The following is a 27,464-nucleotide window of genomic DNA, read 5'->3' as shown; positions in this document are numbered from 1 at the left end:
ACCTCTCTTTTACCTTTTATATATCTAAAAAAGTCTTTTACATAACCAGCTAGCTCATCCTCACATTTCATCTTCTCCCTCTTCTGATTTTTTTTAATTGCTATTCTCTGGCTTTTAAAGACTTCACAATCTTCTAGCTTTCACTAATCTTCATCACATTGTATGCTTCTGAACAATTCAATAACATCAGTTTATAAAGTAAGCGAAGAAATCAATTTACACATTTGATTTATTAAAATATTCTTGAGAAAAATCTGCATCTTAAGATCAAAAATAATACATCTACTCCAAAAATGATAAGGGCCATTAACAGTGCATAAGGAAATATTTTATTATTCAATAGCTTGCACTAAACTCCAACATCAACCTATTAAAATGCAATTGTCAAGGATTCAATAAAATGTTCCAAGATTTAAGCTAATTACAAGTACAAAGACCCATTTCAAATTAAAAATTACAACTATACATTTTATTGCTCAGCATCCTGTTCAGTGCCGTGATGACATACCACTGGAGCAAATGGGACCTGACTCCAGACCTCCTGGTTTAGAGGTGTGGACACTTACAACTGCACTACATAAGCTCTTCTTTACACCTATGGTATTTCCTACTCAGCCTGTTCAGAGATATTGTTACACACCTTGGCAGCAGGTGGGAATTGAACCCAGGCATCCTGGTTAAGACTTAATAATACTACCACTGCACCTAAAGAGACCTGAATTAAACCTATATATATTTGTCTTATCAACCCGTTCAGGGATGATATTACACAGCTCTGGAAAAGGTGGAATTTGAAACTGGACCTCCTGACCCAGGGGTAGGAATGCCACCAGTGCACCACAAGACCTGAATCATATGAATTTGGGACAAATCTATCTCACCTGAAGTATTACCTTTTGTTTGAAATAACAAGCCCTTTTAACTTAATGTTTTAAAAATTCTACATCTGCAGCAGGCTTATAGGTGGTTGATTAATATTACCACACAATTTTATAATTTTGGGTGTTAATGGATTTAATTTTAGCACCAAATATAAAGCATGGGGGTATAAATTGGTTCAGCCCAAAAAAACGGTTGCAGAGATTACAACACAGCAATAACTCAGGCGTGTTGAGTGGAATGCAGGCAGCATGAGGCCCGATATTATCTGTAACTTGTTCTGCTTAAGGCTAGCACATGGAACCTTAAATGGAAATGCATTGTGGTTGCAGCAGGTGCTTGAGGCATTCTGCAGTTGTCTCGGACCAATGGTTGAATACAGGAAAGACTGAACCAGTTTTAGATATTATGATGGAGATCTAGGTGGAGAAGTGATTAGTTATCCAAGATTATCAGTGCAGGAAGCATGGGAACAACTAGTTATGCAAGTCAATCTGAGACATACAGCCTGAGCAATGTGGAAGCAGTGCCACAAGAAGTTCTGATTTGGAGATGCCGTTGTTGGACTGGAGTGTACAAAGTTAAAAATCACACAACCCCCGGTTATAGTCCAACACGTTTCATCTGAAAGCCAGTGCTTCCAATTAAACCTGTTGGACTATAACCTGGTGTTGTGCAATTTTTAACTTTGTACACAAGAAGTTCAATAACCTCACACCACCAGCTTCAACCAATGCTCAGGATCACCACATCCTTATCACTCTGCAATCAACAATGTCCATCAGGAGTTGGGTATAACTTGTCTATGGCACAATTCACCCTCACTTAATGCTACAAACCTCAAACCCACATCTCAAAGCTTGCAAACATTGGCAGCTTATCAACAGCCACTCCCATATTATTTGATGATACTCACCGATACTCCGCCTTCTCTATTGCAATGATGTAGAGGTGACAGTGTTGGACTGTAATGGACAATGTCAAAATTCACACGACACCAGGTTACAATTCGACAGGTTTATTAGAAATCACAAGCTTTCGGAGCAACGCTCCTTCATCAGATGCAGTGAGAGAGGGCACACTGACAAAAAGTCTATAGGCAGAGAGATCAAAGGATCAGACAATTGGTGTAAGTGGAGTGAACAAACCTAAAATGGCTGATGAAGAACTGTGTTAGAAAGGAGATGCAAGTTTTGTTGATTAAGATGAAAATTCAGAATCTGTTTCAAGTCACTGCCCCGAGATAATTACAGGTTTTATCAGTGTCTGCCTAAGTTTCCAAACTTCAATCAGGCAGAGATATAAAAGGTGACATCTCTGGTCAGACACTAAATTGTAGGTGTGCCGCCTCATTCAGAATCTGTCTCTGAGTTTTAATCAAGCGGGTCTTATTCTGAAAGCAAGCATTTATAAAATGCCACACTATGATTACAAATTGATTTTTTGAACAAAATAGAATGTATCTGCAAATAAACAAATATCTTAGATAAAATGATTCACCCCATAGATTTGTGTGTATGTATGCACTTGAGTGTGTCCAATTGTGTGATCTCTTAATCTCTCTGTCGATAAACTCTGTGTCGGTGTTCCCTCTTTCATTGCACCTGATGGAGGAGCATTGCTCTAAAGGTTTGTGATTTTTAATAAACCTGTTGGATTATAACCTCATGTCATGTGATTTTTGACTTTCTCTCTTGCAAGTGACACACAACTTGAGGCAGTTGGAACTAACAAGGAGGAAAAGCATACCTGCATATCCTGACCTCCTTAGAAGAGGTCATATTAGCAATGATGAGATCATTGCTGGCAACTTAGCCATCAGGGGCTATAGATATATAAGATGATTTTTTCTATGGACTTAATCCTCCCTCTCCCATCCCACTTCTTCACTACCCTATCTACCTGCAACTTCACTTTCAAAGAATTTTCTGTAACTCTCTCCGTGAATATAGATAATATTTCTTTCTTCTGTACTATAAATTCTCCTATTGCAACTATAATGGACTGACATTTATCTAGCTAATCTTTTCCTTTTTAAATTCCTAAGAAGTGAGGGGTATAGGTAGTATGAATAGCCAAGTAATTTTCCCAGGATGGGGGAGCGCAAAACTAAAGGGCATGGGTTTCAGGTGAGACAGGAAGGATTTAAGAGACTCAAGAAGCAATATTTTCAGAGGGTGGTGAGTATATTGAATGAGTTACCAGAGGAAGTGGTAGAGGCAGGTACAATTACAATGTCTAAAAGACATTTGGATAGTTGCATGAACAGGAAAAGTTTGGAGAGATATGGTCCTAATGCAGGCAAATGGGACTAGTTTAGTTTAGGAAACCTGGTTGGAATGAATGAGTTGGGCCAAAGGGCTTATTTCCTAATGGTATGACTTAATTACCATGTAGAGGCAAAAGATCTTTATTTAGAAAGATGTTACATATCAACAGAGAAGTGGTGGACCAAAGGGCCTGTTCCTGTACTGTGCCGTTCTTTATTCTTTATACAGAAATTTTAAATGCGTGTGAAAAATGTATCGAATTGTAACAGCTATAAAATCACGCAAGTAACATGACAGCATTCAATCACCCTTTTAAATAATACGGCACGGAGAGGAATAAAGAGGCCCTTTAGAACATTCACTACATGCTCAGTTGGAGAAGGTTGAGAGAGTGTAGGCTGGTAGCGAATTTTAAAATAGCAGTACTAGTACAAAACCAGCATTACACAATGATAAACAACATGACCTGTGAACTCTGCATACTTCTGGTACACATGAATGCAGGTGCTAGCTCACTGACTGATTAGTATCTGGCATATCAGTGTGCAGAACACTGTAGATGTCAGTTTAAAACTTTGGCTATGTTTTGAAAACTGTCTTACTGAGCATAATTTTACTTTCATGATGTGCATATTATATTTTTCGCAGAATATACAGTTTCTTCAGCCATGATAATAAGTGACTTTGTCAGGAAGAAAGCATTGTCTAAGTGAACCATCTGCTGCAATCTTTTCCTAGAGAGAATAGATATTTTTTTCCTTTGGAGAAATCCAAAGGAGTAAACATAATAAAGAATACAAATATCCTTCAGCAACATGATCCTCATTTCCAACAGCTTATATCTTTCCTCGACCAATTAAATGAAGAAAGACAAGCGTGTTCATAAAGATATAAAACGGTATTACAATACAGTTGTTTCCTTGTTTGTTCACATGCTCATTTTAAATAGTAGTTATTCTTTAAGGGTGAAGCACAAAATAAAATAATCATGAATGCTTTAAGTTGAAATATCAGATCCAAGGTGGCAAAAAAATTATACATGTTCAAGTATTGGACCATATTCTGTAGAGGAACAAAAACATATAAACATGGAGTGAGATTGAATGTGCTTTGGAGTTGATTCTAATTGTTCTGTTAGAGGAAGCAGCAATGTAATGCCTTTAATGCCACACAACACCACAAATAAAGATATTAAGTTAGAAACTGGCATCTTATGCAAACCAAACTGTCAACATTGAACTGTCAGTGAGTTCCAATGACCATAATACAAAGAGACAGTTAAGAGAGAGGGTCTTCTTTGGCTTATATTGCAACTTCTATGAAGACCATGACTTGTTTCACCCAGTTGTTTATCGCATGACAGGAATGATTTTAAAAGGATGTGGAGATAATGTTAGACCAAACTGGCCAGCCATGTTTGGTGCATCAGTGCCTTCAGGAAGTTTGAAGCAGAATGATTGTAGGAGAGTACTGAAGATGAGGAACAGCTCCATCTTTGCCATCTGCTCTCCCATACAGATCCGTTTTCCTAATCAAAGAAACAGATCAATGTAGAACATATTTGTATTCTAAAAGCACAGCATCAATCCTGGTCTCATTTGCATGATAATTTGGTTCCATGCAATCTCTATGCTGAACCTTCTCTAATAGCACTGCCTTTTATTAGCTACTCACTAAACGCACTATTAAAAATGTTCTTGACCATTCAAGAGCAAATGAACTTTTAAAGGTGTAACACATTTTCATTAGGCCAAGCAACTCCATTCACACTGAAACTGATTTTTTACAACTGTTGAAATTCAATGTCAGATTTTAATTATTGAAAATTTTTTGGTCTCTCCTTTTTCTCAGGACCGTATTTCTTTCTAACCCACTGTGTCATTTTCTGTACATGATCTGACATTGAGTTAAATACTCTAATGTATTTATTAATTCAGCTGTTTGTCACAGTAAGGATTCAATAATCTGACTGGCTGAGAAGATACACCATAATTTGCCTTGCTGTCAAAGGTCACATATCTCCTATAGAGTGCACCATGTTGCGTTGGCTAGCAAATAACTGCATTCTCCAGTGCAAAAGCTCACAAAGTCTTTCGGCAAGTGCAAATGTCAGGAATGATTCTTTGCTGGTGCCTACAAATCAAGCCTAATATGTTGTCAAAGGTATTTTATCACAATTTCCGGCAATTCGATTACAACTGAAGTGAAGACATTAGTGGCAGGAAGACTAACTCTACTAAAATGAAATGACTTTGGATCATAAAATAATACTGCAAATATCCTATGCTCAAATATATCCCCCAGGAGTAACAAAACTATACTCAAGTTAACATATGGAAAGCTGGGCATGTTCCATGCCCCGATGTATCCTTACTCTCTCTTGTTTGATGAGAAAGAAAAAAGCCTCTCAGCCCTAACATTTTGGAACAAAATAGGATTGAAACCATGGCAATACATAATATTTCCCTTCTCACTGTAGAATGGCATAGCAATGGAAACAAGAATAGTTATATAACTGATTATGAATAGAGTTCTGTACTGAATTAATGAATTGTCAATATGCTGTAGAGCCTGGTTTCACATTTTTCCTTGATGACTAAATGAAACCCACTATCATCTTAAAGACACACAGCTGTTCATTGAGTACAACAATGTTAGAATGTTCCATTGGGTTGACAATTCAATTTATTCCTCGATATTGAATTGTTTTATACTGCATTCCATTAAAAGGGTCTTGAATTCACACCTTAGTGGTATTACTGTTAAGTGCATAGAATAATTTTGACTTAAATAGTCATTATTTGTTAATAAAAGCTGATGTCCCAAGAAAAATGACATTTCATCCCATCAGAATCAAGTAATTATTACCCACAAATCATCGAACACTTCAAAATGCAACTTTAAACTTATTCATTAGCTTAGAGACAGAAAACGGAAACAGTAGTACAATTTACCTCAAGGTTGTAGAAAGACATACAGTAGTGTTTCTCAGGAAACAATATTAGAATTCTGCTCTTTTTGATCATTCCCTTGGACATGGATCTGGGTGGCATAATTTCAAAGTTTGCAGATGACAAAAGGCATGGAAATTTAAGCAAAAGCCATGGCAGACGTTTGCCTCTTTAGGCAACGGTCTGTGTCTTTGTCATTAAGTCTGCATTAAACATCACCTGGTCTGGCTCAGGGGTCTCATTGTATAAGGCAGTATGAACTGCAAATGAAGAGAGTAAGTTATAAAGGTGCAGGATTCACTGGTCTACTTTTTTCTATGCCTCTTTTTAGCCAACGGAGCAGCAAACACTCACAGGTAATTACAGATGAATTTTCCACCTACCTCCTTAGCTGACAAGTGGCGGTGAATTCAAATTGGAGAAATATAAAACATGTTTAAAGAGGAATATTTTACAAAAAAAACTACCTATTCCAAATGGCATAAATGCTTCATTTTTCACAATATTTCCATCTGCACTCAAGAAGCGAGAAGGATTAAATTCATCAGGATGTTCCCACATGCTTGGATCTCTATGCACAGACCACAGATTTGCAACCACCATGCTTCCTTTGGGTATAGTATAATCTTTAAAGTCTGGAAAAAAAATTGAAACTTACATCATACACGAGCGAGAGGGATTAGTATCACAACCTTAATCCAATATGCATTTAATATTTTAGCCCCATCTCCACGTCTGATTGTCATTACATATACTTATAAATTAAAATTTCTGGTTTCAGTGCATATATATTTTCTGTAATACTTTACAGGGTTTTTAGATTTTATTCTTTTTCCCTACTCCCATTTATCCTTTGCTACCCTCACAGGCTGTTCCCGTAAATTTGGCTAGGAGATGGCTGCATGCCAATTGATGTGGTTTTCAAGAGTTCAATGAATGCTGCAGCTTGCTGGGTGTAAAGGCACTGGCCCAAACTATTTAATCCATGACTCTCATTAATAGCACTGCAAATAAGCAACCAAGTCATATCTGTCTTTTAAGTCTAATATTAACTACGTATAAGCAAAACCTAGTACTACAGAAAAGTTTAACTGTTGGCTGGCAAAGGAAATGTAAAGGCTAAAATATGTTTGCCACCTTCCTTGTACAAGTGATGCGCCCAGAATTTTAAGATTGTAAGAGAATGTGATACAGAGAACACAGATTTTGTACCATTGGCTAAATTAGCAGTTATGGCGCTTGGGCTTATTTGTAAGGGGATTTATATAGTTCAAAGGAAGCTGTGTGGTAATGGTACATTTTTCTTAGAACTTTGAAGTATATTTGAGGACTTGGGAGAAGGTGATTATTTACACAGGAGAAGTGAGTAATGAAGAAGCAGGAAAGCGGGAGCAACACAACAGTGCATGATGTGTTGGGTGGCAGAGCATGAGTCAAAGACATCCATCAACGTTCCACGTTGATGTACTATATACTGAATACAATATCATTTTACGTAATGCAATGACTAGATAATGATGCATTTGAGGCCAATTGCTAATCATTTACCTCCATACAGAAACTGTTCTAATTTCTAAACATTTTTAACAACTTGTTCCCATTTTCACCAGCCTAAACAGACAGATCTGCTACCTGGCTGGTAGGTGGGAGAAACAATTTGACGCCAGTAGGCCATAGCCAATAAACAGTCCTGGCAGTTACAAGTGTTTGTGGAGGGTGTCTGGCCTCAATCATTGTAGTAACACTGTATCTTTCTGGAAGACTGAAGGACTTCTCCTAATCCACAAAAAAACCATTTTAAAACCTGTCTTGTGGGGTCCTATTTTCTCTCTCAGTATGTCATCTGGCTTCCAGCTAAACTGGCAGTGATATTAAGTATGTAGATTAGATCTAATAAAAAAGAACACACCTACATTTCAGTAGGAGGGTCTGGCTCACCAGCTTGAAGTCGTACCATAAAACGGGGACACAGCAATAAGGCAGCAGGGTTACAGAGGTCGTCACATCCCTAATTTAACCTCTCATCCACCAATTTCTGTAATTGGGGATGGGATTTAGAATCAGAACCAGACACTGAGACAATCAATAATGCAATCATTTTGTATATCTAGTCAAGTTCTGTAAAATTTATAATGTAGAAGTACAGTGTAAACATAACGTCCCTATTCAAAATGAAATTTGACCAGGTTTTTCATGAATACCTTTAACAGCACATGACTAAATCTTCCTGTTTTAATAACTGTTAATTCAGCTGTAACCTTACCAACAGTTTCTGATGCCATATGTGGAATGGCAAGTGGGACCACCGTAGTCATGCGCTGAATTTCCATTATCGTTGCTTCTGTGAAAGGCATATGAAGTTTGTCTTTGAGGGAAGGAGGTCTTGACTCACCTATAACTGTGCTGATCTCTTTGTGAACCCTTTCTATAAAAAGAGGAAATACATCTTTACAGCCAGCTTGGATTGTAAGTTCTTTAACAGCTCCACTATGTTGAACAAGGTGCCTAGAGGTAGTCAATGCATTGGTGGACATCTTCCAAAGTTTTATTGATTCTGAAATAATTTTTGCAGAATGGAAACTAGCAAATGCCACATCACTATTTAAGAAAGGAGTAAGTAAGAAACAGAACTACAGACCTCTGTGACTCTACCATTTTCCCTACTACTAATGTAAGTCTATCACAAAGAACATGATAAATGGACATTTGAATAAAAATGATCTGGTTGAGCATTGTCTGCTTGGATTTGCAAATAGTAAATCATGATTGATGAACCTGAAGTTTCTTTGAGGATCTTACTAACAAAATTGATAAAGGATAATTGATGGACACAGTATACTTGGATTCTCAGAAGGCCCTCGGCAGGTTGATGAGCAAAATTGAAATTTCAGAGATAGGAGGTAATGTACTGGCATGGATTAAAAATTAACTAACAGACAGAAAACAGAATGGGGATACAACATGGGTTATTCTTGCATTGGCCTGTTCCTGGGATGGTACGACTATCCTATAAAGGGACCTTGAGCCTGTCTTCTCCAGCGTTTAGAAGAATGAAAGGTGATCATACTGAAACCTACAATTTACTTAAACGTGATAAGCGAGATATTTCCCCTGATTGGGGAGTCTAGAACCAAGAGGACAAAATTTAAAAGTAAGGATTTGCCAGTTAGAATAAGGAGAATTCTTTTTTGCTCACAGGGTTGTGAATCTTTGAAACTTTCTACCCCAGAGGGCTGGGTCTTTGTGAGTATATTTTTGTACAAGTTGGTAAATTTTTGATTATGAATGACAAAAAGGATTATGGGAATCATACGTATATAGGACATTGAAGTGTTCAATCAGCCAGGATCATGCTAAATGGAGGATCGGCCTCAACAGGGTGAATGGCATACTCCTGTTCTTATAATACTTGGCTATACAGAGTCTGGAAGGTGCTTTGTTTTCTCTTGCAGTTTGTATGAATGAGAATAGATTGACAGCAATGGTATAATTCATGATCTTGCCAGGGCAGAATGTCATGATGATTTAAGAGTACATTCTACAAAGCTTCTCTACTTTTGACAACTAAAATAGCTTGACAAACAACTCTGGAATTTTGATAAGGACAACAAAGGTTGTTTCCTTTCATTTGGCGATTGTAGGAAAATTGAGGGAATTACATTTGTTGTTTAAAAATGTAAGCTTCTGAAACTGTTCATATCAATAAATGCAACACTGTTGGGTAAAATTGCTCAACAAATCACTGCAGTTCTGCGGTTATGCTGTGATGGCAGTTCTTTGTGGCTACTGCATCCAATGGTGGTCTGCTTCAGCATCTTTGGCTTCAGGATGAGGTGGTTACGGCCCAGCATCCAGCAGTCTCGGACTCCTCTCAGCGACATCTACTGGCCCAGGATTAGTGGTGAGGTGGGTCCTTGGAATGGATTCAGCATTCTGCAGAGTCTTGCAGCCCAGCATTGCAGCAGGCAAGCAAGGCAGCCTTTTTTGACGGCAATTTCGTTGCCTTTCAGCAGTAGTACTGTCTTTTCCTGAACCCAGGATACATGAATTGAACTAAAATGGACTTTCTCTTAATTTTTAAAAAAATGTTTTCTTATCTATGCTTTCTGTTACTAATAAAAGTACTGTGGTATGGTGACTTAAAGCACTTTTCAGTACATTTTCTTTCTACAAAATACAAGTGACAATAAATTACTATTCTATTCTATTCTATCCAATCACAAGTTTCCAAAGCTTGACAGCTCCCTCTGATTTCTTATCAGTCTGCTTCTGAAAGATTCTCCTTCAAATATTTTATTTAGAAAACTGGGCTTCACAAGTCTTGTACTTGATTTCTTAGACTGAGAAGACTTCTTGCATCTAGGAACATGAGGCAAGTAGTTTGGTTTTACTTGATTGCTCGCCAGAAATCAGAGTCTATAGCTTGAGAGCTATTTGCAGGTTACAAGGTCAATTAACCTGTTTGACTATGCCATGAAATAGTTTCTGTGGTCAAGTCCTAGACTGGGAATCAACCACATAGTTCTTGGCTCAAAACAGGAATTACCCGCTGCACCCATAGACAAAAGAAATCCCTGTTTTATTTGGATGGCGGAAATTTGTTGCATTCTTTAGTTTAAGTGTATTGTTTAGGTGAGAGCTATATATTTCTCAAGCTTTCCTTTCATGGGTTAGGTAAATCTAAACTGGGATTCCTAGAATATCCCAAACATTTGTGTCCTTGAAAAAATATAGTTTTATCCTTCTGGAGTTCCCCATCAATGGATGCTGGTGCCATTTTGGCACTTTTGAATAAGCCAATAACAAATATTGAGCAGTTAGTCCTTGGTTTATTCTCTCACTGTTCTTTTCCTGTCATGAAGAAATACCAAATTTCCATTTTAAGATCTTTGTTTCAGAGTTTGATGACGTGGTGTAGGGCAATTAGTGAAATGCATTGTACCACCTTTGGACACTTAAATCCTTCAAACAGAATCATCATACTGGGGGAAAAAAAAGTGGGGAAGTTTCTTATATTGAAATGCATTACGTTATTACTAGCATGTAATATACAAGATCTTCTGACTCAGTAATATTGATAAACCGTTTCCAAATGATCTCTCATATGTACAGATGAGGTAATTACCTTGAATTTCTGGATGAGCAGCCATAAACAGAATAGCCCACAACAGTGTGTTGGATGTCGTGTCTGTCCCTGCTACAAAAAGATCCCCAATTATGTAAAATAAATAATCTTCACTGAAGCTTGTATTTTGCTTTTTATGTCTTTGATAGTCAATTTCTTTCAGATAAAAATCAACAAAATCACGTGGGTTTTCAGGGTCCATAGTCTTTCGGTGCTGATCGATGATGTTTTTCAGGAACGCAGTTACATCTTTTACTGTTTGGGCAACCTCCTTGAAGGATCCCAAAGGTAAATACTGAAGTAAAGGAATTACATTGATGAGCATTGCTGAGCTGTTTGATGCTAATTTCATTCCTCGAACAATTAGATTCAGCATGGTTCTAAACTCTTCATCATCATAGTCAAACCGTTTCCCAAAGCACATTGAGCAAATGATGTTAGACACAGCATTGTGAATGACATGAGAAGGAGAGAAGGCTGTCCCAATAGCATTGGAAAACTCTGACTTCACAAACTGCAGTTCCTCTATGATTTTTGGCTCCAGATCAAGTTTCCCGAAACCAAAGTGTCTCAGGGTCGAGAGGGAAAATTTTCTTTGCTGCTTCCAGACCAAACCATATGGAGCAAAAACTATTCCTGAAAATAATTATACACGTACGTTATTACTCTGAACAGCATTTGCAATCTAAGTGATTAATTACCCAAAATATTTTAAATCCAATACTTGTCTCCTGCTCACTATCCCTGTGCCATTTCATACTGCTTTAAAACTTAGCGAATTTTGAGAAGATTTGGGAAGATTGCTTTAAAGCTGTTATTTAAAGAGAAAATGGGAAGAGATGTTTTGTGAAGAGGTTCTTCTTTAGTGACATTATGAATAAGATTATTGCCAGCAATTGGTAATTAATTTTCAAGTGACACTTTACATTAACCCAAGGATATCCTACCTGAAATGGTAAAACAGCTCTTCAAATGGGCACAAAAGCTGACTATGAATCCATTAAGAATGCTTGCATCACATCTTTATAATAATATTTGATTACATAATTTTACCATTGAATATACTTTAACTGCTTACCAGCAGAACTAGAGAAAACATTAACTAATGATTTAGGAAGAGCCAATTCACAAGCTGGGAAGATAAATGATTTATAACCTTCCCAACACCATGAATCAAAAAATGATTTCCATGACTATGCAATGCAACAGATTTTTCTGGTACACTTACAGCTTCAGATCCATTATAATTCCAGTAATGGGCAAAGATACTGAGAACTGAATAATTCATTACGACTTCCTCCTGGGGACTCTCTGACCACAGAAGCTGGTCCTCAGCGAATTCAATTCCATCCATGTAATACCACAAAGTGATGAGTGTACTAGATACAGCACAGGTCATCAGACCGAGCCACATCTTGGATCTAATGTTGGAACATCTTTGCTTTAGAACTTGCTATGCCTCTTGCTAAGCTGTTCCAATGCAGTTACACAAGCATTATCCAACCAAGTGCAAAACTGCCCAGCTATGTAATGTCTAGGGATGTAAATATCATTTAAAAGAAACGTCAATTTAAACTATGAAAATTATTTCTATTAACATTTTAAACATTAGCAGGTTATATGCTAAAAATGAAAAATAGCATTGGATAAATTTGCAGGATAAATCAACAATTGTAGTACTGTTTCACATAATATCCTCAAACATTGCTAACACCTTTAAAAAAATTCATTTCTCTGTGGCATTTTTGTGATCTATTTTAAATGTTAATTATAAAATATTAATGGCAAGATCAACACTTATCAATTAACCATTTACTATTTTATATCCCTGGTTGTGTTCGCAAAAAGTACAACAAATCCAATCCAGCAAACTACCACCTTATCAATCTACTGTCAATCACTGGCCTAACACATACCATAAACAAGATGCACTGCAGCAACTCATTTAGGCAGTTTTGACAGCACCTTTCAAAACTTTAAACTTCTCCCTTAGGAGAACGAAGGGGCAGATACATTGGAACACCACCACCTGCAAGTTCCCTTCCAAACCGGACATCATTCTCACTGGGAACCATATCACCATCACTTTCCTGACATTGTGTCAAAAGTTTGGAATTCTCTTTCTAACAGCATTGTGGGTATATTACATCAGATGGATTCAATGGTTTAAAAAGGTGGCTCACCAACACCTTCATGAAGGCAATTAGGAAATATGACATCAATATCCTATTAAAGAGAATTATCAAGCAAAGTGATGGAAGGGATCATACTAGTTGCATTTACTATCCTGTAGGATTCTGCCAGAACCACTCATCTCCAAATCTCATTACAGCTTTGACTCAAACTTGAGTCCTGAATGCCAGACGTAACTGTGACTGCCCTTGAAATCAAAGTAGTATCTGCCCAAGTGTGGTATCAGAGTCCTTGGAAAATTGAGTACAATGGCAAATAGAGGGAAAATTCTCTTCCAGCTGGAATCATATTTAGCATTAAGTAACATGAAAAGAAGATTCTGAAAGGAGGCCTACCAGCTCAGTCCCAGAATTCTCAGGACCCAGCATGCTATTCCACTCCAATTTTTCAGAAAGAAGCTGTCAGTGTCTATTAGCATTAAGAGCGAGATAATATTCAGGCTTAGGCTAATTAAATGGCAAATAAGATTCATGCCACACAAGAACCATGAAATGAATATCTCCAACAAGGATTGATTTTTTTTATACATCTGTAAGTGTTACCACCCAAACGAATGGCTTTCCCACCACCACCAAATTTTTTGCTTATTACTATTGACCATCATCAATTATCAACCATGCAGCCAATTAGAAGTTTACGTGCAAATTCCATTATGGGCAATGCAAATCTTCAAAAGTGAGTGTGGGGGAAGAGGAGTGGTGGTGGTGGTTAGAGAGAGTGGGAGGGGAATAAATTAAAATGGGATTGGAGGGGGAGACAAAGCACTGCAGTCCCCACAGTACTCACCTCTCTAAGGTCATCAAAAACATTGGTGAACACTGCGTGCTCCTTCTCCAATGACACCTGGGCACATATGTAACTGCAGAAGAGGGGCAGACAATCGCCCCTCCAATATGACCCCCTCCATAGCCCACTTGCCTGGACCTGTTAATCGCCTGCCTGGCCAGGCCCAGCAGCAAACCCATGAGGAGGTCCTCTGATCTGCCTGCATCCCTCCACATCAGATGCCAAAGATCAGGAGCGTAGGGCTGAAGTGCAACAAAAAAAATTCTCAAATAGACAATAGGTGCAGGAGTAGGCCATTCTGCCCTTCGAGCCAGCACCACCATTCATTATGATCATGGCTGATAATCCTCAATCAGTATCCTGCCTGCCTTATCCCCGTAACCCTTGATTCTACTATCTTTAAGAGGTCTATCCAACTCTTTCTTGAAAGTATCTAGAGACTTGGCCTCCACAGCCTTCTGGGGCAGAGTATTTCATACACCCACCACTCTCTGGGTGAAGAAGTTTCTCCTCAACTCTGTTCTAAGTGACCTACCCCTTATTTTTAAACTGTGTTCTCTGGTTTGGGACTCACCCATCAGCAGAAACATGCTTCCTGCCTCCAGTGTCCAATCCTTTAATAATCTTATACGTCCCAATCAGATCCCCTCTCAGCCTTCTAAACTCAAGCGTATACAAATCCAGTCGCTCCAATCTTTCGGCTTAAGATAGTCCCACCATTCCAGGAACCGACCTCGTGAACCTATGCTGCACTCCCTCAATAGCCAGAATGTCTTTCCTCAAATTTGGAGACCAAAACTGCACACATTATTCCAGGTGCAGTCTCACCAGGGCCCTGTACAGCTGCAGAAGGACCTCTTTGCTTCTAAACTCAATTCCTCTTGTTATGAAGGCCAGCATGCTATTAGCCTTCTTCACTGCCTGGTGTACCTGCATGCTTGCTTTCATTGACTGATGTACAAGAACACCTAGATCTTGTTGTATGCCCCTTTACCTAACTTGACTCCATTTAGGTAGTAATCTGCCTTCCTGTTCTTGCCACCAAAGTGGATAACCACACATTTATCCACATTAAACTGCATCTGCCATGCATCCGTCCACTCATCCAGCCTGTCCAGGTCACCCTGTATTCTCCTAACATCCTCCTCACAGTTCACCCTGCCACCCAGGTTTGTGTCATCAGCAAATTTGCTAATATTACTTTTAATACCTTCATCTATATCATCAGTGTACATTGTAAAAAGCTGCAGTCCTAGCACTGATCCCTGCGGCACACCACTGGTCACCACCTGCCATTCCGAAAGGGAGCCGTTTATCACTACGCTTTGTTTCCTGTCAGCCAACCAATTTTCAATCCATGTCAGTATTTTGCCTCTAATACTATGTGCCCTAATTTTGCTCACTAACTTCCTATGTGGGACTTTATCAAAGGCTTTCTGAAAGTCCAGGTATACTACATCCACTGGATCTCCCTTGTCCACCTTCAGTTACATCCTCAAAAAATTCCAGAAGATTAGTCAAGTATGATTTCCCCTTCATAAATCCATGCTGACTCTGACCTATCCTGTTACTGCTATCCAGATGTGTCATAATTTCGTCCTTTATAACTGACTCCAGCATTTTTCCCACCACTGAGGTCAGACTAACTGGTCTATAATTCTCTGTTTTCTCGCTCCCTCCTTTCTTAAAAGGGGGGACAACATTAGCCACCCTCCAATCCGCAGGAACGGATCCTGAATCTATAGAACATTGGAAAATGATCACCAATGCATCCACGGTTTCTACAGCCAACTCCTTCAGTACCCTGGGATGCAGACCATCAGATCCCAGGGATTTATCAACCTTCAGACCTAACAGTCTCTCCAACACCATTTCCTGCCTAATATAAATTCCCTTCAGTTCAGGTCCTTTAGCCACTATTACATCTGGGAGATTGTGTTCCCCAGTGAAGATAGATCTAAAGTACCAATTCAACTCTTCTGTCATTTCTTTGTTCCCCATAATAAATTCACCCGTTTCTGTCTTCAAGGGCCCAATTTCAGTCTTAACCATTTTTTTTCTTTTCACATACCTATAAAAGCCTTTACTATCCTCCTTTATGTTTTTGGCCAGTTTACCATCGTACCTTATTTTTCCTTTGCGTGTTTTCTTTTTAGTTATCCTCTGTTATTCTTTAAAAGCTTCCCAGTCCTCCAATTTTTCCACTCATCTTTGCTATGTTATACTTTTTCCCTTTAGTCCTTATATGGTCCTTAACTTCCCTTGTCAGCCACGACCACTCCTGCCTCTCCTTAGGATCTTTCTTCCTTTCTGGAATGGATTGATCCTGCATTTTCTGCATTATACCTAGAAATACCTGCCATTGTTGTTCCATTGCCATCCCTGCTAGAATACTGCACCATTGAACTTTGGCCAGCTCCTCCCTCATAGCTCCATAGTTCCCCTTATTTAACTGAAATATTGTCACTTCCAATTGTACCCTCTCCCTCTCAAACTGCAGATTAAATCTTATTGTATTGTGGTCACTACCTCCTAATGACTCCTTTACTTTGAGGTCCCTGGTCAAATCCGGTTCGTTGCACAACACCAGATCCAGAATTGCTTTCTCCCTGGTAGGCTCCAGCACAAACTGTTCTAAGAATCCATCTTGGAGGCACTCCACAAACTCCCTTTCTTGGGTCCAGTACCATCCTGATTCTCCCAGTCTACGTGCATGTTGAAGTCCCCCATAACAACTGTTGTAATATCTTTGTGACAGGCCAATTTTAGTTCCTTATTCAACTTACACACTACATCCAGGCTACTGTTTGGGGGCCTGTAGATAACTCCCATTAGGGTCTTTCTACTCTTAGAATTTCTCAGCTCTATCCATACTGACTCTACAACCCCTAATTCTAGGTTCCCCCCCGCGCAAGGGACTGAATATCATTCCTTACCAACAAGGCTACCCCACCCCCGCTGCCAGTCAGTCTGTCCTTACGATAGCAAGTATAGCCTTGAATATTCATTTCCCAGGCCCTGTCCACTTGAAGCCACGTCTCAGTTATCCCCACAACATCGTAATTACCAATTTTCAAATGAGCCTCAAGCTCATCCACCTTATTTCTAATGCTTCGTGCATTCATATATAATATTTTTAATTTGTTACTCCCCCCACCATTCCTAACAATCCCTATTTCACTTGACCTTACACCATGATCCTTTTTTGAGTTTTCTGCTCCATTGATTCCATTGTCTTTCTTGACTTCTCTCGTTCTAACTTTCCCTTTAGCTTCCTTCTTAAACTTCCAGTTTGTCCCCTCCCCCCTGCTATTTAGTTTAAACGTAGCTGTGTTGCAGTGGCAAACCTACCTGCCAGAATGCTGGTCCCCCACCTCTTGTATAATTTATCCTTACCGCTAAACATACCCCAGTGATCCAAGAATTTAAATCCTTGCTTCCTGCACCATTCCCCAGCCATACATTCAAGTCCATTATCTCCCTGTTCCTGTCCCCTCCAGCCCAAGGAACTGGAAGCAAACTGGAGATAACCACACTGGATGTCCTGCTTTTCAGCAGAAAGAGGTTGGACTTGCCCACAACCAATATCAACAAGGATCTGGATGTAAGTTTGCTCGGTGAGCTGGAAGGTTCATTTTCAGATGTTTGTCATCATACTAGGTTACATCATCATGAACCTTTCAGCTCAGTGAGCAAACTTACATCCAGAACCTCAACGTGAGCTACAAATATTCTCAAAACTCACTATCAACAAGGATTAATTACTTTTGATCCAGGGACCATATATAAGGTGAACTCACTTTACACCACGCAATGTGAGTTCAGATACAAGTGAATAACACATTAATGGGCAGAAATGGAAGGTGTTCAGACAAATGAACTTACATTAAACACAGTGCTGATATCTATTAAAGATTGCACATGACGTCAGAGTTAATTGTTGCCAAACTTTTACTCTTTGATCATTTTTATAAGGGTATTCATGGACAGTATTCCCAAAGTTATTGTAAAAAATGCTGGGAAAAAGCAGGCTAAAATCGCTCCATACTTCACATTTTTCAAGCAAAATATTTCTTGTGTCTACAATCCATGGGAAACGACATAAGCTAATTGAAACTCACAGAATATGGAATGGCCTGGACAGAGAGGATGTTGGGAAGATGTTTTCATTGGTAGAGGAGACTAGGACCTGAGGGCACTGCCTTAGAGTAGAATGGAGATAAGGAGACATCTCTTCAGCCAAAGAGTGTATCTATGGAATTCACTGCCACAGAAGGCTGTGAAGTTTAGATCATTGAGTATATTTAAGACAGAGAGAGATAGATAGGTTCTTCATTGTCAAGGGGATCAAGGGTTACAGGAAGAAAGCTGAGAGAACGAAATTGAGAAACTTATCAGCCATGATTGAATGGCAGAGTAGACTTGATGGACTGAATGGCCTAATTTCTATTCCTATGTCTTAAGGGCTTTGAAACTTGAAGCCAGCAACTTCCAATTGTTCAGTGCATCTAACTAAAATATGCACCTTAATCATGAAAACTAACTACCCGAAGGAGCAGTGCTCCGAAAGCTAATACTTCCAAATAAACCTGTTGGAATATAACCTGGTGTTGTGTGATTTTTAATTATGAAAATGAAGGCCCCAATACTTGGCTTAAGACTATACTTAAAGAACACTATCAAACAGCATTGGCAGCAAGTGACAGAGGGAGCCAGGTGATCTCACGGATCAGATCTCAGCTCTGCAATCCTGCCATATCCACTTGTGAATGGTGGAGGACGATTAAACAACTCACTGGAAGAGGAGGCTGCAGAAATATCCCCATCCTGAGTGATAGAAGATTCCAGAACATCAAGCTTTCACAGCAATCTTCAGCTAGAAGTGCCAAGTGGATGATGCATCTTGGCCTCCTCCACTGGTCTCCAGCATCACAGATACCAATCTTCAGCCAACTTGGTATCAAGAAACTGCTGGAGACACTGGATAGCAAAGGCTATGGGCTCTGAAAACACTCCGGCAATATTACTAAAGCCTTGAGCTTCAGAACTTGTTGCTCCCCTAACCAAGCTGTTCCAGTAAAGTTACACCATTGGTATCTACCCGACAATGTTGAAACTTAGACATCTATTTCTTGTACATAAAAAGCAGGACAAATCCAATCTGGCCAATTACTGCTCCAACACTCTCAATCATCAGTTAAGAGATGGAAGGTGTCATCAACACTGCTATCAAGTAGCACTTGCTCAGCACTTACCTGCTCAGTTTTGGTTCTGTCAAGGCCACAGCTCCTGACCTCATTACAGCCTTGGTTCAAACATGGGCAAAAGAGTTGAATTCCAGAGGTGAGGTGAGAGCAAGAGCCCTTGACATCAAGGTTGCATTCAACCAAGTGTAGCATCAAGGAGCCCCAGCAAAACTGGAATCAATTTTTTATCAGGGGCAAACTCTCTGGTCATCCGAGTCATAAGTGATATTTAGGAAGACAGACGTGCTTGTTGAAGGTCAGTTATCTCAACTCCAAGACATTGCTACAGGAAGTTCCTCAGGGTAGTGTCCTAGGCCCAACCATCTTCAGCTGCTTCATCAATGACCTTCCCATCATCATAAGGACAGGATGCTGACGTTTGCCAATTATTGCACAATGTTCAGCACCATTCATGACTCCTCAGATCCTGAAGCAGGCCTTGTTCAAATGGAATGAGATCTGGACAATATCCAGGCTTGGGCTGACAAGTGACAAGTAACATTAGCGCCACACAAATGTCAGGCTATGACCATCACCAATAAGAGACAATCTAACCACTGCCACTTGACATTCAGTAGTGTTATGATCACTGAACTCCCAACTATCAACATCCTGGAGATTATCATTACCAGAAGCTCAACTGGACTCGCCACATCAACACATTGGCTACAAGAGCAAGTCAGAGGCGAGGAATACTGCAATGTGTAACTCACCTCCTGACTCCTCAAAGATTGCCCACCCTCCACAAGGCACAAGTCAGGAGTGTGGTGGAATACTCCACACTTGCCTAGAAGCGTGCAGCCCCAACAACACTCAAGAAGTTTGACACCATCCAGGACAAAGCAGCTACATCCACAAGCATCCACTCCCTTCAGCACCGATGCTCAGTAGCAGCAGTGTGTACTAACTACAAGAAGCACTGCAGAAATTCACCAAAGCACCATGACCACTTCCATCTAGAAGGACATGGCAGAAGATATATGGGAACCTTCAAGATCCCCTCCAAGCCACTCACCATCCTGACTTGAAAATATGTCACTATTCCTTCATTGTCACTGGGTGAAAGTCCTGGAATTTCCTTCTTAATGGCATTGTGCGTCAACCCACACGTGGACTACAGTGGGTGAAGAAGGCAGCTCACCACCATCTTCTCAAGGGCAACTAGGGACAGGCGATAAATACTGGCCAGCTGGTGATACTCACAACACACAAATGAATTAAAAAAACTGGGCAGAGTATCTGTCAGGTTTCTAGGGTCTAAAGCAATGTTATGGACAATTCCATAAAGGAACTGCTAGAGACTGCCTACCTCTTTTATTCTTTTTTTGTGCAACAAGGAACAATTCATCTCAATTCTCCATAAATACTCATATATACTTCATTCCTGATGAAGGGCTCCAGCCCGAAACGTCGATTTTCCTGCTCTTTTGGATGCTGCCTGACCTGCTGTGCTTTTCAAGCAACACACTCTCAACTCTGATGTCCAGCATCTGCAGACCACCCCATTGTCTCCACATATACTACCAGCCTATATTCAAATATATATTGAATGAGAGGTCACCAAGCTAAAACAAAAAGTTTATTTTTCTCTATAGAAGTTGCCTGACCTACTTCCATCATTTTTTGCTTATGTTTCAACAGTTCCAACATTTACTGTGTGCTATCTATAGAAATAGAATCCTGAATATAAGGTACAGGTCTTCTGCTCTCTGTCATATTGCTCTATGCAACCTCTATTAATGAATACAGAAAGGATGTTATGCTCAAACAATAGATGACAACTCCTACTATGCAGCACCCTCATAATACTGCTGAAATTGTCAAACAAAATTACATTATCAAGCTCCATACTGGCTATCCAAGTACTTTTTGGATTTAGTAGGAATCTCAATCTGCTGAAGGATTTGTTAGGATTGCAAATTAGAACATAGTTTATGATATAATACTTCATTGTATCGCACAGTATATTTAAGATGTACCACTACAGGACAAAACAACTCTACAATCAACACAATATTACATTATTTCAAACGCTTAAGACCATAAGAGCTAGGAGCAGAATTAGGCCATTCAGCCTGCTGAATATGCTCTGCCATATGATCATTGCTGATACATTTCTTAATCCCATCTTCCTGCCTTCTGCCTGTCACCCTTGATCTCCTTACAAATCAAGAACCTTTCTAACTCTGTATTAAAGACAATTTATGTCTTGGTCTCCACAGCCCTCTGTGGCAATGAGTTCCACAGATGCGCCACCCTCTGCCTGAAGAAATTTCTCCTCATCTCAGGTCTGAAGGGTCATCCTTCACTCTGAGGTTGTGCCCTCTGGTCCTAGCCTCTACTCGTGGAAACATCTCCACTTCTACTCTATCTAGGCTTTTCAGTATTCCACAACTTCCAATGAGATTCCACCTCCCCCACCAGTTATCCTCCTACACTCTCCTGAGTACGTATGCAGACTCCTCAACCATTCTCATATGAAAAGCTCTTCCTCCCCAGGATCATTCTTGTCAACTCCCTGAGGACCTCCTCCCTGGCCACACATCCTTGGGTAGATTTGGGGCACAAAACTGTTCACAATATTCCAAAAGCCTCAGCAATACATTCTTGCTCTTGCATTCCAGCCCTCTCAAAGTGAATGCTAACATTGTGTTTGCCTTCCTAACTGCTAACTTTAAGTGAATTCTGAAGTAGACTAAGTCTATTTAGTGCTTCAAATTTCTGAAGCCTTTCCCCATTTAGAAAATACTCTACACTTCTTTTTTTCCTACCAGCACAACCTCACACTTTCTCATATTGTATTCCGTCGGCCGGTCCAAGTCCTTCTGCAGCCTCCTCACTGCCTCAACACTATGTTCCCTCCACCTATCTTTGTGTCATCTGCAAACTAAACAGCAATGCCATCAATTCCTTTGTCCAGATTGTTAACATATAACATGAATATTTGAGGTCCCAACTCTAACCCCTGCAGATGTCCACTTAATCACTGGTTGCCATTCAAAAACAGACTCCTTTAACCACACTCTCTGCCTTCTGACAGTCAGCCAATCCTCTCCTAATGCCAGTACCTTGCCCTTAACACTATGTGCTCTTATAAGAGCTATAAGCCTCCTATGTAGCACCCTGTCAAAGGTCTTCTGGAAATCCAAACAGATCACTCCCCTGGCTCTACCTTTTCTAACTTATTCAAAGAATTACCTCCTCAAAGAATTTAAACAGATTTGTCAGCAATGACCTCCCCTTGATGAAGCCATGTTGACTCTGTCCTATTTTACCATGTGCTTCCAAGTGCTCCACAATCTCATCCTTAAAAATGGATTTTAAAATCTTACCACCGATTGAAGTTGGACTAACCAAACTATAATTTCTCACCTCTGCTCCCTTCCTTCTTCAACAGGGGTGTTATATTAGTCATCTTCCAATCGTATGGGACCCTCCGTGCCTCCAGTCATTCCTGAAAGATCACCACCAATGCCTCCACAATCTCCTCAGCTTCTTCAGAGCCCTGGGATGTAGTCATAGAGATGTTTTTCACAGAAACAGATCCTTTGGTCTAACCTGTCCATGCCAACCAGATATCCTAAATTAATCTAATCGCATTTACCAGCACATGGCCCATATCCCTCCAAACCCTTTCTCTTCATATACTCATCAAGATGCCTTTTAAATGTTCTAATTGTACCAGCCTCCATCACTTCCTCTGACAGCTTATTCCATACACGCATCACCCACTGTGTGAAAACATTGCCCCTTAGATCCCTCTTAAATCTTTCCTCTCTCACCCTAAATCTATGTCCTCTAGTTCTGGAAAGAACTTGTCTATTTACCATCCACGCCCCTTATGATTTTATAAACGTCTACAGTCACCCCTCAGCTCTGACATGCTTGGGAAAGCAGCCCCAGCCCATTCAGCCTCTCCCAATAGCTCAAACACTCCAACCTCGGCCCATCCAGTCCAGGTGATTTATCCGCCTTCAGCTTCCCCAGCACCTTCTCCTTAATGATAGCCACTACTCTCCTCTCTGCCCTCCCAACTCTCTCAAAATTCTGGTATGCTACTGGTGTCTTCCTTTGTGAAGACTGATGCAAAACATCTTTTCAGTTCTTCGGCCATTTCTTTGCTCCCCACTGCCACCTCCACCCTCATTTTTCAGTGTCCACTCTGGCCTCTCTCTTTTACCTTTATATATCAAAACAAACTTTTGCAGTCTTCTTATATTACTAGCTAGCTTACCCACATATTTTATCAACACCCATTACCGCTGCCCCTGCCCCCGTTGCCCTCTGCTGGTAAAATGATTCCCAATCCTCTGGCTTCCCACTGCTCTTTACTACATTGTACTCATCAGCCTTGGTTGCCTCATCCTCCTTTTAGTACATTTCTTCTTCCTTGGGATGACTTTCTGCTGTACCTCTCGAATTACTCCCAGTCACTCCTGCCATTGCTGCTCCACTATTCTATATTTTTCCCTGCTCCCCTTCCAATCCACTCTGCCAGCTTCTCCCTCATCTTTGCAGTTACCTTACTCAATCGTATCACACCTTTGCACCATCTCTATATCTTCACCCTCTCCCAAATGTTCATTTGATCTAAGTTACAAAACAATTAAACAAGGCACCTTGCACTCTTTTACTGAACCATGGAAGGAGAGTTAGCCTTTACAGAAGCCATGCTCAGCAATCAGGCTAAGCAGTAACAAGACTTGTGACTGCTGTGTCTATGTATGAAACAATAGTTCCAGATATGACTAAAATCTGCCCCCACAGTACTCTCTTCAAAAAATTATTACATTAAGTCATTACAGAATTTAATTTCACAAGAAATTGATTCTAATCTGCTCTGTAAATTACCCTGTGATTTTATACAATGCTACTTTTTCAATTTTGATTTTTCAGGAAACCACCAATAGTTTTGCAGCAGGTGGTGGTTGAGGGCAAATGCTTTCCTCCTTGGGTTTGTAAGGACGCTAATGGATTTTTTTTTCTTTTTCTACACTTTAGGATTTTTGGTTATAGGAAGGGGCCTTTTCTATGCTTTTTACCTTATGGAGAACTTTGCTTTTGTTGTCTCTTCATCTCCAAGTTTCACTGTTCTATGCTATCTAGTTAAAGTGTATAATAGTTCATGCTCCAATTATTTGATGATCATTTCAGAATTGGCAGGTAGCTGTGGAATTCCACACTTCTGGAATTTCTATTTTCATTTCAGACTTCTTGTGTTATACAAATAGAGGTGCATGAATGCCACTATAAGTTTTACATCTTTCCAATTACTGCCTTTCCTAGTTAGGAAGTCCTTGACATTTCACTGAGTACCGCCCTATGACTGCAAAGTCAAAATAAAAATCTCACCTTGCAGAGAAGATGATCAAGTCTTGCAACATGCCAATGAATATTTTGCATTCAGTTTCCTTTATTGTTTTTAACTCATTTTGAATTTCTCTCATGCTTCACTTTCTTACTTTAAGATTTCCTTAAGAGCTAATAATCAAAACGCATGCAGTATAAAAATAACTGCATAATTATCTGGGGAGGTCCGATTCAGTTGGCAATGAAGATGTCAATTCATAAAACATTAATCTATTATCTGTACTTTGTAATGATATAATAAAACTTTTAAAATTACATAACTGGCTATGGGGTGAAATTTTCTATTTTTTTTGGAAACTAACTATACAGAAAATAAAATCATGCAGATTTAAAAATGCCATTTTTCATCAAAATGTAACTTTGTTAACAAGTCATTAGAAGAAAATGGACCATTGTCTGTTTCATCAATTTTATACCATGCCCATTGAGAAACATTTTGTAAGATTTCATTGTATTTACTTTATTCACAGGTGATATTAGGTGTTCAACATAGGGCGGTATGGTGGCACAGTGGTTAACACTGCTGCCTCACAGCGCCAGAGACCTGGCTTCAATTCCCAACTCAGGCAATTGTCTGTGTGGAGTTTGCACATTCTCCCCGTGTCTGTGTGGTTTCCTCCCACAGTCCAAAAATGTGCAGGTTAGGTGAATTGGCCTTGCTAAAATTGCCTGTAGTGTTAGGTGTAGGGGAATGGGTCTGGGTGGGTTGCTCTTCAGGGGGTCAGTGTGGACTTGTTGGGCTGAAGGGCCTGTTTCCACACTGTAAGTAATCTAATCTCCACATCATGTGAGTATCTTGATGGGTACTCAATTTTCACGCATTTCTGTTCAGCAATTTCAGATTACTTTCAATGTCACTGTGTATTTTTCACAGCTGTTGTTGTAAATAATTCTGCTATTAACAGCTCCTTCATACCAATCTTTTGTTTCTTTACTTATCACATCTTTACTCTGCACCATCATTCACATATCAGTTAGTTTCCATCTTTGCCTTTTTGATCCTTCTGCATTGTTCTTTTCTTTGCCCCTCACTCCTTTTCCTGTCTCATCACAGCTTGTTTTTTTCCCCAGTTCTGAAAAGTGGACTTTACTTTTCTCTCCACTAATGCTCTTGGACTTATTTCCAGCTTTTCTGCACTTAATGCACATTTTATTATTTAATCAATGAGAGCTCCCAGTCCTGTTAACTCGCTGCTCTCCCACATAACCAACTGTCCTGTCTCTCTCCTCAAACAGGAGTTCCTTAGTTGCACTCTCAGTCATGTAAGTCTCATCATCATGGTTCAGGCTGGTCAGACCATTGTAGTTGCATCAGTTTAGCTCAGTTGTGATGCCAATAGTGTGGGTTCAATTTGCTCACCGGCTGAGGTTACCATGAAGGCCTCAATTTCTCAACCTCTTCCCTTGCCTGAGGGGTAGTGGTCTTCAGGTTAAAACTCCACCAGTCATCTCTTTCTAATGAGAGGGCAGCCCTACAGTCAGGTAAGACTACAGCAACTTGCATCACATCAAATTTCCTGGTGGTTAAGTTTTTTTCCCCAACTCTTTTTTTTAAATTGCAGATAAATTGAATTCAAATTTCATTGCGGATGGGAACTCATATTCCTAGACCCAAATCTCTGGAATCACTAGTCCAGTGACATTACTACATTGCCACCATCTGCCCAATCGATGCCCTCTGTAGCTCTAACCTTTACGCTTGGTTATGATGGTGATTAGAGGGATGGTGGGTCTATCGGAGAACACCTCGGCGTTATGCTGCAGTGCATCTCTGACCACCTGGAAGCCATTGAGGATTATCATGAGCCGTCTGCCCAGATACAGTCTGCAAATTTCTCCATAGGTCTTGCCGAGGGCGGTGAGGTACAGATGCGGTGGGAGCCGGCTCCGGGAGCCAGGTCTCCGAGCCAAAGAGAGCAGCGAGCCGATCAGTGGCCAGCAGGTTGGTCCAGGAGGGAGCTTGCACCGCTCCCGGACCCTGCGCTTCAGGAGGTAGCGGCTCAGCAAGAGAACAGCAAACCCCAGGAGGACAGGCGTCATGTACTGACCGGCCCCTGGGGTCTGGCCGAGCTCCGGACACTGACCGGCCCCGGGGGTCTGGCCGAATCCCGGATAGTGACCGGCCCCATGGGTCTGGCCGAATCCCGGACACTGACCGGCCCCTGTAAAACTAGCAGCTTCACGACGCGGACCCGCCGCCATTTTGTCCCCGTCGCCAGGCAGGGGCAGTGACGTCAGTGGTACACTGAGGTCAAAGGGCAAAGATGTCTTTGCTTTTCCAGAGTGTCACAGTCACAGGGGATCAAGTGGGATCATCATTGACGGTCAAACAACTAACAATCGCCAAAGTGAAATAACCTAGATTCCATTTGTAATGGAGTACAGCTCTGAAGGGGATGCAGGAGCAGAGGATCTGGGTCCACAGATCATAGTATCCCCTGCTTTATTAATAGAGTACAAGAACAAGGAGGTGACGTTGTAACTTGTGCCAGACATTTGGTAGACCTCAGCTGGAATATTGTGGGCACTACATGGTAAAAAAAAGATGCAGATACATTGGAGGGAGTGCAGTAACGTGGTTCCAAGTGTGAAAAACATAAGATATGAGAATACCTGTAGTTTGAAGAAGTTGAAACTTCTATCT

At 40.2% G+C, this 27,464-nt stretch overlaps 1 protein-coding gene across 1 annotated transcript; it reads right to left on the bottom strand.

The window, feature by feature from the left end:
• Positions 1-306: 306 nt before the first annotated feature.
• On the bottom strand, positions 307-27,050 carry LOC140492015 (cytochrome P450 2U1-like). Its single transcript, XM_072590623.1, has 5 exons — positions 26,512-27,050; positions 11,226-11,861; positions 8,364-8,525; positions 6,568-6,735; positions 307-4,677 (listed from the first exon to the last, which is right to left on the bottom strand). Exons 1-5 carry the CDS (start codon positions 27,020-27,022, stop codon positions 4,499-4,501), a joined length of 1,656 nt encoding a protein of 551 aa, XP_072446724.1. The 5' UTR covers positions 27,023-27,050; the 3' UTR covers positions 307-4,498.
• Positions 27,051-27,464: the final 414 nt, after the last annotated feature.

The sequence above is a fragment of the Chiloscyllium punctatum genome, chromosome 20, assembly GCF_047496795.1.
Source record: "Chiloscyllium punctatum isolate Juve2018m chromosome 20, sChiPun1.3, whole genome shotgun sequence".
Classification (NCBI taxonomy): Eukaryota; Metazoa; Chordata; class Chondrichthyes; order Orectolobiformes; family Hemiscylliidae; genus Chiloscyllium; species Chiloscyllium punctatum.
This window is presented reverse-complemented; position numbering and strand designations above follow the sequence as displayed.